The 16,988-nt window shown below is 36.0% G+C and overlaps 1 protein-coding gene across 2 annotated transcripts in view; it reads right to left on the bottom strand.

Annotated features, from left to right (window-relative positions):
- LOC143904602 (protein O-mannosyl-transferase TMTC1-like) overlaps positions 1 to 16,988 on the bottom strand; it is a 189,247-nt gene that overhangs the window by 17,575 nt on the left and 154,684 nt on the right. For both annotated transcript variants that reach the window (XM_077419415.1, XM_077419414.1), the window contains 4 exons: positions 14,287 to 14,476; positions 8,492 to 8,613; positions 8,238 to 8,402; positions 7,735 to 7,848 (listed from right to left, as the gene is read on the bottom strand). In XM_077419415.1, the coding sequence (XP_077275541.1) occupies positions 7,735 to 7,848; positions 8,238 to 8,402; positions 8,492 to 8,613; positions 14,287 to 14,476 (591 nt within the window). The remainder of the gene's footprint in view (positions 1 to 7,734; positions 7,849 to 8,237; positions 8,403 to 8,491; positions 8,614 to 14,286; positions 14,477 to 16,988) is intronic.

Raw genomic sequence — 16,988 nt, 5'->3', positions numbered from 1 at the left:
ATTTCAAATTTTGTAAAAATATCTCCATTTTCTCTTGATTTAATTTTCTATCCCAGTTGAAATATATGTCGAATTTTTATTTATTTCTATGGACAACAAATGCGCTTTAAAATTAGCTAGAAAACTTTTAACCTACATCTCCATTTACATTGTTTGTATCTCCAATTACATATCAGTTTTACTATTTTAATTATCTGTCAAAAAATAAGAGAAAGAAATTATTATCATGCTCTTTCCGGTCAATCTCTGAAGCGACATTCGAGATGCGTCGCACGTTTCTGAGGATAAACTTAACTCGAGATCGAGTTAAGAGAAAATCAATCAGCTGTTTTGCAAACTTCGTTAAAAGTTTTCGCGTGTGTGCGAGAATATGCGAGCATATGCCACTGGATGTGTTCCTTGAAAATCATGGCTCGAAGAAAGTTGAAGAGAACATACTTTGCGTATATATAGCAAGGTTGCTTTACAAATCTTTTTGAAGCGCATGTGATTAAATTGTCACGTCTTTCATGCTTGGCAGGCAAAGCGTTTGATAATCCCGGATTTTCATATCTCGTAATCTACATAGGCTATATCAACTCGCTTCGTTGCCCGGTCTCGACACAACATGCTCACTATCCCGTGCAAAACAACCTCGGGCTAGTCGCCTCCATAAAGCTGTACAAAGTTTTAATGAAGGCCATTTTGTCGAATGGCTTAGCTGCGCAACAATTTTTCATTTGTGTCGCACACATAAAAACGTACCCTTCTGGCAATCTATCCGGAAGATATGATCAATACAAAACTTATAAAAAAATAGAAATTTAATATAAACCTTACATTATATACAAGTGACTTGTCCGGGATAAAAAAATGTAGAATAAATTACCAGTAAAAATAAAGTACAAATGAAATTGTCATATATATATACAATATATACATGTACGTAAAATATCATATAAAATGTCGCTTTTTATAATACCATAAAAAGATTAAGTACTTTTATTTTTTAACAAGCTAAATCAGCACGCTAAACAACTTGCATAATGGATAGCAAGTTATTAATCATGCACTAAGTATTGGACCATAATTGTTGGATGATAGCAGAATCGTGAGATTAAAATGTTAAAATAATTAATCGGAAAATAATTGGCCACCAAGGACTTCTTTTCTTTCTTTCAACTCGAGATTCTCTCATGCGACGCATGGAATATGTGCTGTCGAAAACTAGTGTAAAAGATGGAACGCCGTACAGTGGTCTCCGGAGAGGGACGCAGAGAAACCTCGATATTTACACGTCAGGGGTTGCCATCCCCGTAAAGTACCCAGCGGGGTGCCGCGTGCCAGGAGTGTCTCTTTATTGGATAATAAATAACCTGTTTCATTTATAAGAAGGAGATAAAGTGTAGTAGACTATGTTCCCCAGATAGATCCTTCCTCGCCGACTGCCTTCCCATACAGCATCATTTCCCGGAAGTTGAAATTGCCAAGTATATGAACTGTACAGAGAGTACTGTCTAACATTTATTTAATACGTCTGACATGACGGAGTTCTTTTTGCTACCAAAAAAGTATACGATAAAAGAAAGAAGACAAATGTATGAAATAGATATCAATATCTTCGTAAACAAGAGATAAGCTTTTCTTAAATTTGCTACAATTTCGCAAACTTAAAAATCACCCGATAAAAATAATGACAGAAATAATAAAGTTTCATTTTAACGTTGCTACAGAAAAACAATTAATAATTAATTTATTTTAAGACAAAATATATAATTCAATTCTGAGAAAAAGGTTTCTTTATGCCAATTAAATATATTTGGTTGACACTTTTCTAAAATATTTATTTCAAAAGCAAACGAATTATATTTAATATAAATGAATGTTTTGTTGGTATTGCTAATTTACTTTATCATTCATATTTGTGTCAACTCGGCGATATAGTTGACATGATTTATTTCATACAAATGTGTGTAGATGTTGGATCAAATAAAGTTCGTTCTTTTGAGTGAAACGAATGCGATTTGTTGAGCCAACTCTATATTTCTTAATAATCTTGCTGGCACAACCAAACAGCGCGGGCTCGCGCGGCGAGAAAGTTCTAATATAATTAGAATTCTAATAAAATCTAGTATAATTCTAAACTGTTGCTAGGGCATTGCTATAAATATCTCTTTACGAACGTGAAACAATGACGGAACATATCGCTGCACTGCGAAGAATCGATGAGCAAACTATAGGCTCGCATTGCTCGTACGTCGGAAACGTTGCTGGATAAATTGACCGCACGGCTTCCCTTTTCATAGCACCCTCCACACTGCGGGTTCATTGTATACATGAACATTTCACGTTAGCTCAATACGTTTTGATCGATCTGATAGATAGTGCTAAGTTTCGCACGAGCAAGATAATTATACGTATAATATACATATATGTCAAAAAGGTAATAATGTAACATTTCGATAACACTTTGCGTAATAGTCTCTATAATAATGACGTAATAACAGTCACAGTCAAGAGCATAGAATACTTTTATGAGCCTTAAGATATAATATTACTATTTTAGCTGAACATCATAAATACGCACGAGCTTCATCCGTAGAGCATTATTAAAATCGCAATACTTAGGATACAGCGAACGCTACTAAACAACTATACAAAGTTTCTCGTATAGCTATTACAGTCTTACGCAACGCAACCGCGTCTTATGCAAACTGAATTATGGTAGCTTTATTCCATTATTTTTGTACTGAGCGCAAGAGAGTTCCGCTTTACTTTTTGAACTAATGAGTATATTGTGCAATGAATATACACAATGAACTTTTTAATTACTCTAGTATTTTCCATTTATATTTTTCCATTTATATAAAAAAAAAAGTCGTTAACATTATGGAAGATCAGTATAAAACGATTAAATGTCAATGCGAGAGCTCTCATTTAGATAAAAAGATAAACCGAGTGTAAAAAGTCATTTGTATTAATTGAATAGCTTTGTATTGCGGATGGCTCTTGCAAAATACACTCGGGGAGCAATACGCAGTAAATTACTGTTAGACCGTCGATATTATTCAGGCAAAGCATCGTCGTATAGCCATGACTCGTTTCTGAATGTTTCCTTCTACGAGCGATTGTCCCGAGAATTTTTATTGCAGATCAGCGTATTCAAGGGATTTCCTTCGCACTTGATTTACTGCGAGAAACAGGACCTGCACACACTGAGCGTGGTTTTATGCTTTGGGCTGAATAATAGTAAAAGCACGGCGTCGTAAAACTGCAATCAAATAATGCATTATCGTAAATATACGGCTGTATAATGTCCGTGTAAAATTCTGATGGTTTATATATCTCATCCACGACGACCACGGCCGGTATCTACGATCCAGCAACAATGCATCATCTGAAAATGGCGCGTATCGCGATGCTGGTTTTGCCACAAATCATAAATAATGATATCGACTATAACCGAAAATTTTTAAAGCTGATGTACTTTTTAGACAGCCAAATTTCCACGCTGCTTATTTAACTAAGTTCTTTCTTCTATTTCTACGCAAAACAATAAATTTTTTTAAGGTTTAAAGGGTGAGAATATTTGGAAAGATTTATTTATTCGCATGATTAATTTAATCAAAGTTCTTTTTTCATACAAAAGGAATATATTTTCAATTATAGACGTGCACGCACATACATTATTATTAAAACAGAAGATTAAAAGATTAAAAGACTAAAAAGCGATTATGTTTTTACACACACACACACACACACAAAGATACACGCAAAATTGGTACAATAAAAGAGATCTGTTAATATAAAGAAAGCAAGAATTAAATCATGAAGTTCTAACGTTTCGTGGCTATTGACCAAGAAAAGGACTGTTGAGAGAGTAACGTGACATGTACCAAAATAATCGGAAAGAGAGAAAAGAGAGACGAATGAAAGAGAGCGAAGGAATGCGTTTTCACGATTCGGTCTGCTTTTCCCGGCGAATGAAAAGCAAACAGAAAAGTCGCGTCTTACCTCGATTCTATGACGTTCCATCGACCGAGTATGCTCGCCTCTTCTTTCTCATTTCATACCGCTTTTCGCTTTATCCTTCGGTCATAATTCTCAAGACACCTCGCGCCTTTCTTTTCACAAATGCAATAAGCGCTACAGAGAGAGAGAGAGAGAGAGAGAGAGAGAGAGAGAGAGAGAGAGAAGGAAAGAAAGATGGGGAGCTAGGGACCTTGGAGTGAATACCTCAAGAGAACTCTATGTTCTTCCGGTGACGCTCAATTATTACTCGTGCACGGACCAGGTCAATCTCAGGCTACTTTAAATTACTTACTCGACGCGATATTCCGGGGGGAGCAGAAACTTCATCGTGGATCTCCTCGGGGAAATTTCGTACGACAGATCGAAAACTAATTCGTCGAGCGAGGATCAAAACTAAAGCGGAATGTTGCAGGCAATGAACGGGACGCAGCGAGATGGTGGAAACGCGAGATGTACGAGGAGGATCGAGCCATTATTCTCGAGCGGAGTTTTATGGAATCGCACGTTAGGCGATACGACCGTAAAATGTTATTTCGAGCACGAGGTAAAAGAGAGGAAGGCAGTCTTTCGCCAATCTACGATTCAACGCCACGTTATGCGTCGGCTAAAATAGCGAACGATGCGATGATTTGGCGCACAAAACAAACGGAGGAAATTGCCAGTTAGTTGAAAGTTCGATTTTTCAGAGCCAATATCAGTCGATCCGTAAAGCGCGATGCAGCGATGGTAACGAAAAGTGGCGGAAAAGAGGGGCCAGAATAGAAAGAGAAAGAGAGAAAGAAAAAGAGAGAGAGAGGAAGAGAAAAAAAGAAGTGCGTACTGCACAGAACGGTTAGAAAGCTCAGCGTAGGAAATGAGATCTACAAGTGAGCGAACTGGACGAGCGCGGGTGTACCGCGCCGAAATGCAATTTTCATCCGGCTGCAGCTGCTGTCACGCCAACCAATTCTCTCTCTTCCCTTTCCTCCTCATCTATCCTCGGTATTTTTCTTTCTCGCGCCCCATCACCATTTCCTCGATATGTTTACCGGACTGATTGCATTCGCGTAGACAAATAATCTGATATTACGATGAAACAATCCAAGCGCGATACGTTGCGAAATGCACGTAGCGCTCGCGCATGGTAACGTGTATACAGAGGAACGGCGACCCGATTTATCGGTACACCGCAGACGATTGCCCGATGATGAATCGCATGACACATCGCAAAAGTACACGCCACAGAAGTTTGAAACGAGAATGCGTTTATTTTTCCAACAGACGATTATTTGTTGCGTCGCGTTGACCCTTGAGCGTTTCTTGTGCTGGACGGGATAACAAAATTCACGAAATACACGTAGGACAAAAATGCGCAGGCAGGAACATAGGAACAGACATGGAGAGGCAGAGAACGAGAGAGAGAGAGAGAGAGAGAGAGAGAGAGAAGGAAGAAACAAAATTTAAAAAAACGAACGACTGGTTACCACTTCATCTCGAGCGCAGTCGAGCTACGGCTAATTAATGCACTTTTGTCGGTTTGCCGCAAACCCTGCTCGCGCTATGCACGAGAAACGCGATAGGGGAAAAGGGTAGTTGAGAAGCAGAGAAAAGAGTCTGCATGTCGTAATAAGATTGTATTATGTTGCCTACCCTTGTATGATATTCTGTCTGTTCTGTCGCACGCACGAAGGAATATATAACCAAATGAAAATAGATCATAATGGCAAAGAAGTGAAAATAAAGACAAGATAATAAAACAATACAAATATAAATGTGATTATTTTAAAAGATTTCTGTGATAACATTATCCTATGGAAATTATGAAAACCTAAGGTAGAAAACAAGCATTTGGCGAGTTGGTTAAAAAAATGCAAATCATGAATTTGCAATTATATTGTGCCGCCGAGTTTATGCATTAATTTACCACCGTCTATATATATATCCCAAAGATGAAAGAATTATTACAAAGTTACAGAAGGTACGAAGCTGAAAGGTGATTAAAATTCCTCAATAATGCTGAAATTTATAAATAAATCTTCTCAATTACTTTTTCTCCCCTTTCATCGTGATATTCTCTATAAAAGTTAAAAAACCGTGCTGGACACAAGCGTATGTGTACCGTAACGACACGTTCTTTTATAAAACAACATTCATATTCATGAATTTGTGTTTGATCTCTATTCATCCATTATTTTTATCCAAATTGATACGTAAGTATAAAATAGAATAAACGGGAAATTTTCTATAGAATTTTGATTGATAATTACAAACTCTTTTTAGAGCGATTAATCGCAATAGAAATCACAATTATGCAATAATAGAAAAATTTGAAGTAATTTTGTAACAGAATATCTCAAACAGCTGTAACAATAGATACATATTGTTCAGAAACATATGCCACCAGACATGTACTAGAAGTACGCAGTTTACCAAATGGTTGTTTATAAATTATTGATGCAAAAAATTATTCTCAAAAGTATATAATTTGATTCATCGCATAACACGAAGCAACTACAACTGCGAATTGACGATTATCTGGCCCGCTGTTTGTACAACCACCAGACAAGTTTAGCGCCAATGTTCAAAGACATTTTTCACATAATTCTGCTTATTTTAGTAAATTACATTTGCGATCAGAACATTTTTCTTGTGCAAATACATTTTAACAGTGACAGCTCAATATATATGTTACTGTTATTGGAAATATTTGAAACGTGAACTATGCTAGATATGTTACATTTCAAATATTTTTCATGTTTCTGATATTATTTATGTATATCAATAAAATCTCTAATCCTAAAAATATTTCCAATTTTCACTCCATTTCGAGAAGATATACGATAGCCGTGTAACTGGCTACAGCTACGTGAAATACAATTTATCGGATTTAAGAGCCTTCTATACTTGAATTATTTAATTTTGGGGCGAGTTAGTATGTTGTTATAAATGATGATTGATACATTTATTTTTGTTAATCTTTTAAAATCTGATGCTTGAAGTAAATATAACCTAGTTACGTATAATATTTTTATGAAATGTTACTCTCGCATATTGCAGTGTTAATGTAGCAATTCAATAAGATTTATGATATTTTATAAATGATGGATTTTATCGCTTCAATTATATCGAAATCGATATAATGTCTTCCATACTTGTGTATATTATTTATTATTAAACTTTTTAATATAAACTTTTATATGTGCGATTTAGTTATTTTGTATTAGGTAATTGTCAACACAAATATTTATTGAAAAATGATAAATCGATGGTAACGAAATGTAATCAATTTTGTAATGTGTAATATTTAAAGCATATCAAAGAAAGAAAACGAATAAAATAATTCATACCCATGATCGGAAACATTTATTAAGGTAGAACTTTAAAAATAAACGGACGATCTGACGAAATCTTTTTATTAATTAATCTCAATTAATCTATTAAGAGTAGAATTACTTATTAAAGTATAAAACATAAGAAGCACAGAAAATGTATATGTTGTAATACTTTATATATACATAAAATAATGTGTCTTTTCTGTTTTAAATTACTAATATATAATATTCTGTGATTCGATACCTTCAAATGTGCAATCTCTCAATTAACACATCAGCAACAAACCACAAAGCACTTAAATATTTGTAATGATGTTGATCGTTGTTCCCACGCGAATAAATGAATACCACTTTTGTTCTAACATGCATCTAGAAAATTTATATACGGTGCGAGAAAGAGAAACACACTTACCAGAGAGCCAACTGATAATGGTGAACCGCAAGGTTCGGTTGCGACGTGTCTTTAAGGAAATTAGCGAAGTTGTAATGCATCTTGGCATTGTAGGGTAGAGACCGCAGTCCCGCTCTGAAACAAGGCGATTTGAGGTCAGACGAGACCATCCTCTCGACCTCGACACGACCGTACCACCCTCGTCATCCCATATCTACGTTAGTTATGTTTTGCGACCCCATACATAGGCAATCGGCGCCTGCACCAAGTTCTTGAACGTATATACCACTGGCATTATGCCAGTCTCCTTGTTTAAGTCAGAACTAGGCACTCGCCGTAAATGTCTACGGCATCCTCGCGTGACAAAATCATTTTTGTCGTAATCGCGAGGCTCAGATGAGATTGCGTGCAGTAAGTACGATTATTTATGTTTGTCATTAACGCGAGGATTTTATCCTCGCAAAGCAAGAAAGTTTCTCGAACGATTAATAAAACATGTGACACATAAATCCGTTATCACGTACTTGATTAAAGTTTCTCTAGATGTCCAATCGTTGTTCCGAAGAACCGTTCTGAAACATCCTAAAACGAGCAGGAGAACTACGCCTGTAGTGATCCAACTTCTCCGTCGTGGTGCAGCGACCCAGCTCACCTGCATACCGTAGACGATCAAAATAATCCACCCAACACTGTAAAATTACATCAAGAATTCATGTCACTCGTTGCAATAAACATCGCAATTTTAGTATTGTTAAGTATAGCACTTTAACAAAATTACCTCGGTGTATATAAAACCCGTTCTGCCACGACAAAACCGACAGTGACGACAAGATTGGACGCAGGTAGGAACGGCAGCACCAGAAACATCCAACCAAGAACCAGAGGTGGATGCCTTTGTTGCTAAAAAAGACAGAAAAATATGATATCTTATTTTAGACATTCGTTGATAAATATAGGGTTTATATCCTCGTTAAATCTAACGCCACTACATCCAAATCTCTTCGAGCAAACTGTTGTGTACATAAGTTTCATCTTTACCGGATGAGTGTACTCGATTAAAGTTTATGTTATACTTGAGTAAGTTTATGTTGCTTTTACGCAACTCGCATACTCGTAAAATTATGATTAAATGCACTCGTAAGTTTTAAATGTATAACGAGTAATGATTTAAAATCATATCTCGATCTGTATAACCTCTTAACTTTGGAAAGATAAACTTCAGAGTATCGACAATTTTTTAAAGAAATTTGATGTACAATATATGAATATAATCAATTAATGAACGAAATCGTACGTAATCGTGCTTTAAAACAACAATGCTTTAAAACACTCACCACATTTACAAAGAATAGAAAGTATCACGACTATAATGACAATAAATAGCAGTTTTCAATATTTTATTGAGAAATAAAAAAAAATGATTAAGACTTTGATGATGTCATTTTTCCTCTGTTGGAATTTCATTTTATTTAGTCTGTATTGTGAAAAATCAAATAATAAAAGTGTAAGCAAAATGTATGTTCAATCATATAAACAATGAAAAAAAAAAAAAAAAAACATTTTAAGACTTTTGCGACCAAATCCGCATAAAGATGATATATCCGGGCAGCCACTTAAATTAAGCGAAGACTGCACGGGCAACGCTAGAAACTCGAAAAGCAGTCATTGTGTGTGTGTGTGAAACTTCAAACTGTCAGGTTGCTATTTATAAAATATTGACTCGAGCGAGAGTAAGCGACTCAAGCAATGCAGCATAAAAATTTGTGTGATAACTGCGATTTTATTTTAGCACGTAGTTTTCGTCTAGTTTAAAATCTTTATTCAATACCGATATTTTTTTTATTCATTTTATCAGACTATCACAGTGTACAAAAAATAACGAGGTGTTTTGAAACCGAAAATATATCGCAGCGTCATGTGTTTTTCCGTATCAAATATTCGAACTGATACATTACTATCCGCATATTACGCTACGAAATAAAACATACATTTAATACACATCTGATTTCATAGTGGTCGACACTGTGGATGCCGAATGTTCGTATACAAAGTTATTGCGTAAATCGAAATATCAGAAACATGTATCGCACATAAAATGTAGGTAACCTCAAGAGAAAAGTATATGTTTACAAGACAAATGGAATGCTTCATAAACCTACAGTATTGCACGACACGCACGGATCGTTATCCCACGACGATGAAGAGAACACCGGACTGCGACATGTACCTTCACAGGCACATGCACTGCATATGCACTTTCGTGTAATAAGAAAGAAGATGAAGAGACAGGAAACGGTATATCAAAATGGAAACACATAAAATGACAGACGCGGATTCTAAAGCTCGTGCAATTCATGTCTTTCACGTCGTAGAATGATATGAACAAGAAAAAAAATATGAGAAAAAGTTTGTACTTCGAAAAATTATTCGAAAATGAACTCGAACGCGCGAAGAGGCAGAGATGAATGTCACATGAAGCATCGAAAAGGAAAATTTCAACAATGGATATTCATGACAAAATTGATTACAATGTAGACGACGAAAAAATAATACCAGCACCTAATTTGCTGGAAAAATAGAACTTCGACAACAATATCGATACAAAAGTAGAGAACATACATATTTGTTGAACGCAGTGGTATATAAAAGAAAGATAGGCTCAGTTGAGATCACACTTGATAATACTTTATTAATTAACGACTTTATAAGCGTGACGTCGTGACGATTGTTTCAACGTATATATAGACGAACGCGAGCTAGAGAGCGGAAGAAGAACAGTCGCGGAAGAGGAAGCTCACATAGCGCGCCGCACAGAAAAAGAACGAAACTAAAAATACACTAGATATATCCGCGCGCCTTAAACTATGAACTAAACCTATATCGTTTCTTACTAGTTGTTGCTAGATTACCAACAATATTCACTGATCAAAACAAAGACGAATTTAGCAGATTTTCTGCTTCAACTCTTTTATCGATTAATTTACATCATGAAAAAAATATGGAAACAGAAATGAACATTTAAACTCGATTATGAAATCCAATATTCTACTATCTGGAAACGATGGAAGAAATTTAAAAAAAAAAGCGACGAGGGAAACATATTAATAACAAAAATTTCCACGAGCGTGTCTTTGCGGAAAACTGTGAACATTGATATCGAGTATTATTACTCGAGGGGGATCAGAGTGGTTCAGAGTGTTGCCGCCAACAATGCGACGTCATTCTCGTCGAGTTTATCTGATGAAAAAGGGAGCAACCATACAAATAATGTGTCCACGTCGCCATCAGTCGATGATGGATCGACACAGTTAAAATGAAAACTGAGAACGACTCTGGCGTTCTAGGAAAGACTCATTCTGTAATTGATAATGATGCGACGTCAACGGAGATTGAGATGGGTTTCAGTGGAATTAAAAGTCATCCATTGGCCGATTTGCTGTTAGCTCATTCATCGCTATTTCATGCGCACTCAAAAACGTATCTAGGGAAATACAAAGTCCATCGCAGTATTAGCTGATACCAATGTCCAACTGCTGCTGCTTCAGCCAAACATCTGATGAATGTTAAAACACTGACGAAAAAATCAAAATGAGAATTGAAATCTAAGAGAAAAGTTACCGTAAATGCTGCAGAAACAATTTCAATTAACAATGAGCCTCAATATAATTTATTCAAGATCGCATCACCCGACGACCCGGGGAAAATTATGAATAGCAGAAAGAAACCTATGAACCCCTAAAGGAAAGTCATAAATATAACATATCTATTAGAAATGAACGATATTGATAATCGTATAGTGTGTCGAAGTATTAATATCAAAATATCATAAGTTCGGAAAGAACAGAATTAGTATTAACGACGATTTGGAAGAAACAGAAATTTATTTATAAAGCTGAAGTGTTGGAAAAATTGGAAATAATTATTTCTAAAAAACGTGAAAGATAACCAGCATAAAAAGAGTAATAAATCTGACCAACACAACTTATTGTAGCTATCATAACAAGATTGATTATATAAAAAATGACAATGTAAAAGTGACGCGAAAAAAGAGATGTCACAGAATGATTTAAATGTTCGAAAGGAAGACAAGATAATTGTTTGCTTGTTGTTGTCGACAGAAAAAACTAACTCCACGAAATGCGAAATACATGTCAAGAGTTATGGAAGAGATAACGTCATTCAGCTCATGTACAGAAGTGCAGCACGAACATATTACTTAGCGATTATAAGAAGTTGGAAAGTTACTGCGAGCGTCGCGACGTCAGCGCAGCCGATGTCTTTTAGAAAAGTTTGGAACAAATTTCAAGATAAATTAATGCGAGATTTAGTGACATAATTTTTATGCAAAATCACAAATGGAAAAAATAAATTATTGCAAGCTTAAAAAAGCCAACAAATTTCGCGATTTTTAACAATAATAAAGTATACGACAAAACAAGCTAATATAAAAGAATTCACTGTCTGATTCTTGTTATGATGCGCACATGAAAAACGAGAATAGAAATGTATCGAAAAGTGACTTTACAAATGTTACAGATGTAACTACGACAGTAAAAGACGTGCAGCATTATCAAAGACGAAACATCAGCACAAAGTGGTGTAACAACAGCAGCATCGTTATCCAATTCATATACAGAAGCGCAAGCACAAACGCGACACAATAAAAATCTTCAGCGAGAATCAATAGAAACGATATTCTCCAGTAAAGTAAAAGACCGAGTAGAAGAAAATAAGAATAATAATAAAAGTTCGTTAATAAAAGAAGAAAATTTAAAAGTTACCACAAATACCGTAATATTCGCAAATGCAATATTTCAAAATAATATCGAAAACATAAATAAACAAGATTCATCAAAACTATTGCCATCGTCTAATTTGTATATGAATAAATAATAAATTTAACTACGAAAACATAGGTTTCGGCGCATAGTCAAAAAAGCTAAGAAAATTTTTTAAATAATTTAAAAAATTAGAAATTTTAAGAAAAATATTGCATGCAAATTTCCAAGATGAAAAAAAAAATGAAAATTAGAAACAATGATAACATGTTTTGAGGAAAGCTCTACATATAACGAAGCAGCATTAGCGTAAGGAGCAAGCTTAAGCTTAAGGAAGATGATGCATTGAAATTAAATCGTCGGTTAATTCATTTGCAGACACAAAAAATATGCAGAGAGACAAATCGAGAGAATATATAGAATAACAGCGAATAAGCAGATCTTCTGCACTGATTATCTCTAAGTGGTTAGAAACATATACAATAAACGTGCTACATAATATATTATTTATCGATTGAAATTATTTTAGCAATTCTATTTTCACAGAATAGATTGTTATTTTAACATCATGTTAGGTATGACACACACCACCGATAACTATTAAAAATATAGCTCTAGTATGTGACAGTAAGCATCATTATCTTGAAATTTACCAACAATAATTTATTTAATGTGTGATTACATGTGACTCATATTGTATCCCAAATCTACTAAACAAAATCTTGGAAAGCCACTATCCATATAATATATACATATAATACAAACTTCCTATATAAAAATACACATGTAACTTCATTTTCTTGGTTTTCTTTAGGGAAAGTATTGCAAATGTTAATATTCACGTTGGGATAAGAAGAAGCCAAATACATATAAGTTGGAGACCTACAATAAGTTGCGAAACCTAACTATGCAAAGCAATAAGTTGTACCAGATGTACACAAAAGACTACAGAATAGAAAGCAATCATACTTTTTTTTTTGTAAAAAAATCTTCTCTCTCTTATAAATGCAATGTGCAGATATAGTGCGTAAGAGTCTTAAGGATGACCCCGTTCGAGAAAAAAACGTCTGTTTCCACTTCGTGCCTGCGAAAAGCTAGGTGACTGCCGGCGGCTAGTCAAGCGTGTGAGGTGACATTAAAAGCACAGATATGACCTCTGAGGAAAAGTGACATCGTCATACAGATAGCGAACCTTAAAGAGGTCATATTATGCCGAAGGCTCAACGACCGTCCCGGCTGATCCAAAAGACGCAGAAGACAGAAGTGGTTTACGAGATACGCTTTTATCGTTTGACTTCAAGCTTATGTCATGTAGGTACTACGAAACTTCTTTTATGACTCTCGACCCAAGCACAATTTCATCATTGTCGGACTATAGCCGACAGGTATTGAGGTACAGGAGTACTACGTTTTTCTTGTGTTACGCCCGGCCCGCGGCAGAAACGTTTAACCGCGGGATGACATTTCGCGGACGATAACTAGTGGCTATTCCGCTTTATGATCTCGTAACGTGACCAATAACGTCGGCGAGTATCTACGATACTGATCACTTGAAAAGAATAACTTTACGTCGATTCGTTATAATAAAGTAAAAGAATTCACGTAAAATTTCTCCGTAAATTTCTCTCATTGAAGCGTGACTTGATACTGTACTGTAAAGTGCGAATAGTAAACGATGTTTCCAACGCTTAGAGGAATATTTGTGAACTGCTCATAGTAATTTATATGCAAATATTCCGTTTGATTTTAACACAATTTAACTATAATCTACAATTATCAAATTTTATATATTTACCTCGAAATCCGTGAAGGCTTTGTACGTGAGAACCAGACAACCGCCGAAGAATATACAGGTGGCGAGATTTCTGGTGTCCGTAAAAGATGTAACCAAAGGAACAGATCCCATCTGCCAATCGTGCGAAAGTATAGCCGGACAGAGGAGCAACCAACAATTCAGCGCTGCCAAGTAGCAAAAAGTCAACAATCTGGAATTAACAACAAGTGTGATTAGATCATGTAATACCATACAGTTGTAGGTATTTAAATTAATAACAAGCATATTCGAAAGTACAATTGTTAATATGCTAATAATATCCGTTTGATTCTGATTTGACTGCTCTAAGAACATATTCATTTGATGTTGACGAACAAGTTTGTCGCCTTTAATGCCTTTTTCCGAAGAAAATTGGTTGCTCGATTGTGGCGACGAAGGCAAGTTCTCGCGATCGGTATTGTCCTCTTGGCGTGAGGTGAAGAGGTCGGTCAATGAGGCCTGGAGTGGTATCCTCCAGTTGCTGACATCGAGGTTCCATTTTCTCACTATCAGCATCCACCGATATAATCACCGATATAATACCCTTCCCTAGTATCTCCACGACAAGCGTCTGTGCGATCTTCAACGAGGATATTCTCGGTGTATCGTCGCGCTTCTCGGGACGGCTTACTCGGCAAGTCTATTGTCTCGCGAACAAGCCCACGCACACTACGGGCCGTATAATGCGCCGGTAAATATTCGCTCGCGCCGTTGTAAGTGTTAATTCCGATGGCTCATGAGTCCCTCTAATTGTCCCCGGCACCAGATGCGGCGTCACCCAGCATCGGCTTTATTCACCGGGTAGTCGAAAAGTGAATGAGTAACAACAGGACGCGAGATGTAAGAGATCTTAAGCTGGTTCTCACAATAAATTACCCGGTTGATACAAAAGCGTGAATTTATCTGTGTGTAAAGATAAGAGAGACATCACAAATTACGATGGAAATACGATGGAGATTTATAACGGTATGCGCTGTTACATCGCGATCGTTATATATCATCGCGGATTAAATAAATTTTCTCTGCCAACCATTTTTGATAACATATATTCCGCCAGTAATATGACTTTTTAATGTATTCTAATGAATCACTGTTCCCTCTAAATGGTACATCAAAACGTACTGAGCGGCATTAAAATTTGAATATAGAGAGAGTCCCTAATTGCTCCCTTGGCGCAAGAAAAATCTACATTCTGTGCAGCGATTGTTCTAAATGTTCCACGATTAACGACATTTATCCCTTTGTTATTTCGTGCTTGAGCACGTATATTGTACTGCTATTTGCTAATTAATATCCATTTCTTGGATAGTCAGAGAAAAAAACGCAATGTAACTCTCAGAAAAAAAAAACAAAGACAATCATGTATCTCAGCTCTGAACGCCCGTCCTTTTTCTGCATAATTTTTCTTGCCGCCGCCGGCCATCTATATTTTCATTTTGTTGAAGTTGAAATGATTGATGAAAGCTTCTGCATCACGATTTCGCGAGACACGGGAATTGGGAGCTCCTGATGCAGAAATAAGGGGCGATCTGAAATGTCACAATAATAATTTGTGGCATATGTCACGCGCGACGCACGTACCGCCGTATGAAAGAGCAGGATTTCCCCGAGAAAACGGTCGCACAGAGAGTGACATATTCCCGCACGTCCACTCTTTTTGGAAATCGCGGGTATTACAGAGATCGCTATAAATCTAGGAAGGATATTCTCAGATTTGTGGACTTTCATGGACTTCCATAGACTCGCCCAAACAAATATCCGCTTTTCAGAGCTAGACCTCCACCATATAGTCCGCCAGTTGGTAATAGATAATAGTAGTATATAGTAATAATATTCAGAGACGCTTCTCTATTTTCATTTGCCAAACATATAAAAGAGCAGCAAATGAATAAACTATAAATTTACCGGCATATTACATAAAAGAGCAAAAGAATAATTTAAAAAATTTCTTATACTTTGCATTTTTAATTTGCAAATTACTTAATTTGCAAATCTTTTTTTTATTTGCAAATTTAACGTTATCTCCCATATCATTTCATGTTTATTAATAAAAGCATATTAAGTTGGAAATGTTTAATGCCGAAAGATTAATCAATTGGTTCAATTAAGACCATTTCATTAAGATGGTTCGCGCCAGACACCGTTTCTTGTTGGTCTTACGATCGTTTGTCAAGTCGACGAACTTCAGAAAAAGCTTTCCTTTGAAGCCGTCATTCGCGTAGAAACGCAATGTCATTAGCTTTTAATCGGAGCGTTCCATCAATTTACCCTCTCTTTCATTCAGCCACCCTCTTTTTCCTCTATACCTTCGTGATATGCGGATATCGATTCTGTCGATGCTCATAAACTTTTCCGTCCGTATTCTTACGTAGGGGTAGATGTATTGTTGGCTTCCAAATTACGCGCATTGTGTCAATCACAGCGAATCCATATCTCACATACGAAAAGCGGAGAAACTATATCTCGGATTAATATAAAAATTATCCATGAGTCGTCAGTATTATCATATCAGATGTACTTTGTCATCCGTTATTAACATTCGCTTAGAATGTGTCCGAACGGAGGATGACAATTTTCAAAGCGCTTCGAAACGATCAATCATAGTTGAGAAATTCATGAAACCAGGTGCAAAGTGGAAACTTTAATCGACGCTCGCGTGATAAGTTCTTCGCACCATCGTGTCC

The sequence above is a fragment of the Temnothorax americanus genome, unplaced genomic scaffold (genome assembly GCF_048541705.1).
Source record: "Temnothorax americanus isolate GAGA-0224 unplaced genomic scaffold, ASM4854170v1 Scaffold54, whole genome shotgun sequence".
Lineage (NCBI taxonomy): Eukaryota > Metazoa > Arthropoda > Insecta > Hymenoptera > Formicidae > Temnothorax > Temnothorax americanus.
The sequence above is the reverse complement of the archived record's forward strand: the minus strand, read 5'-3'. Positions and strand labels throughout refer to the sequence as shown.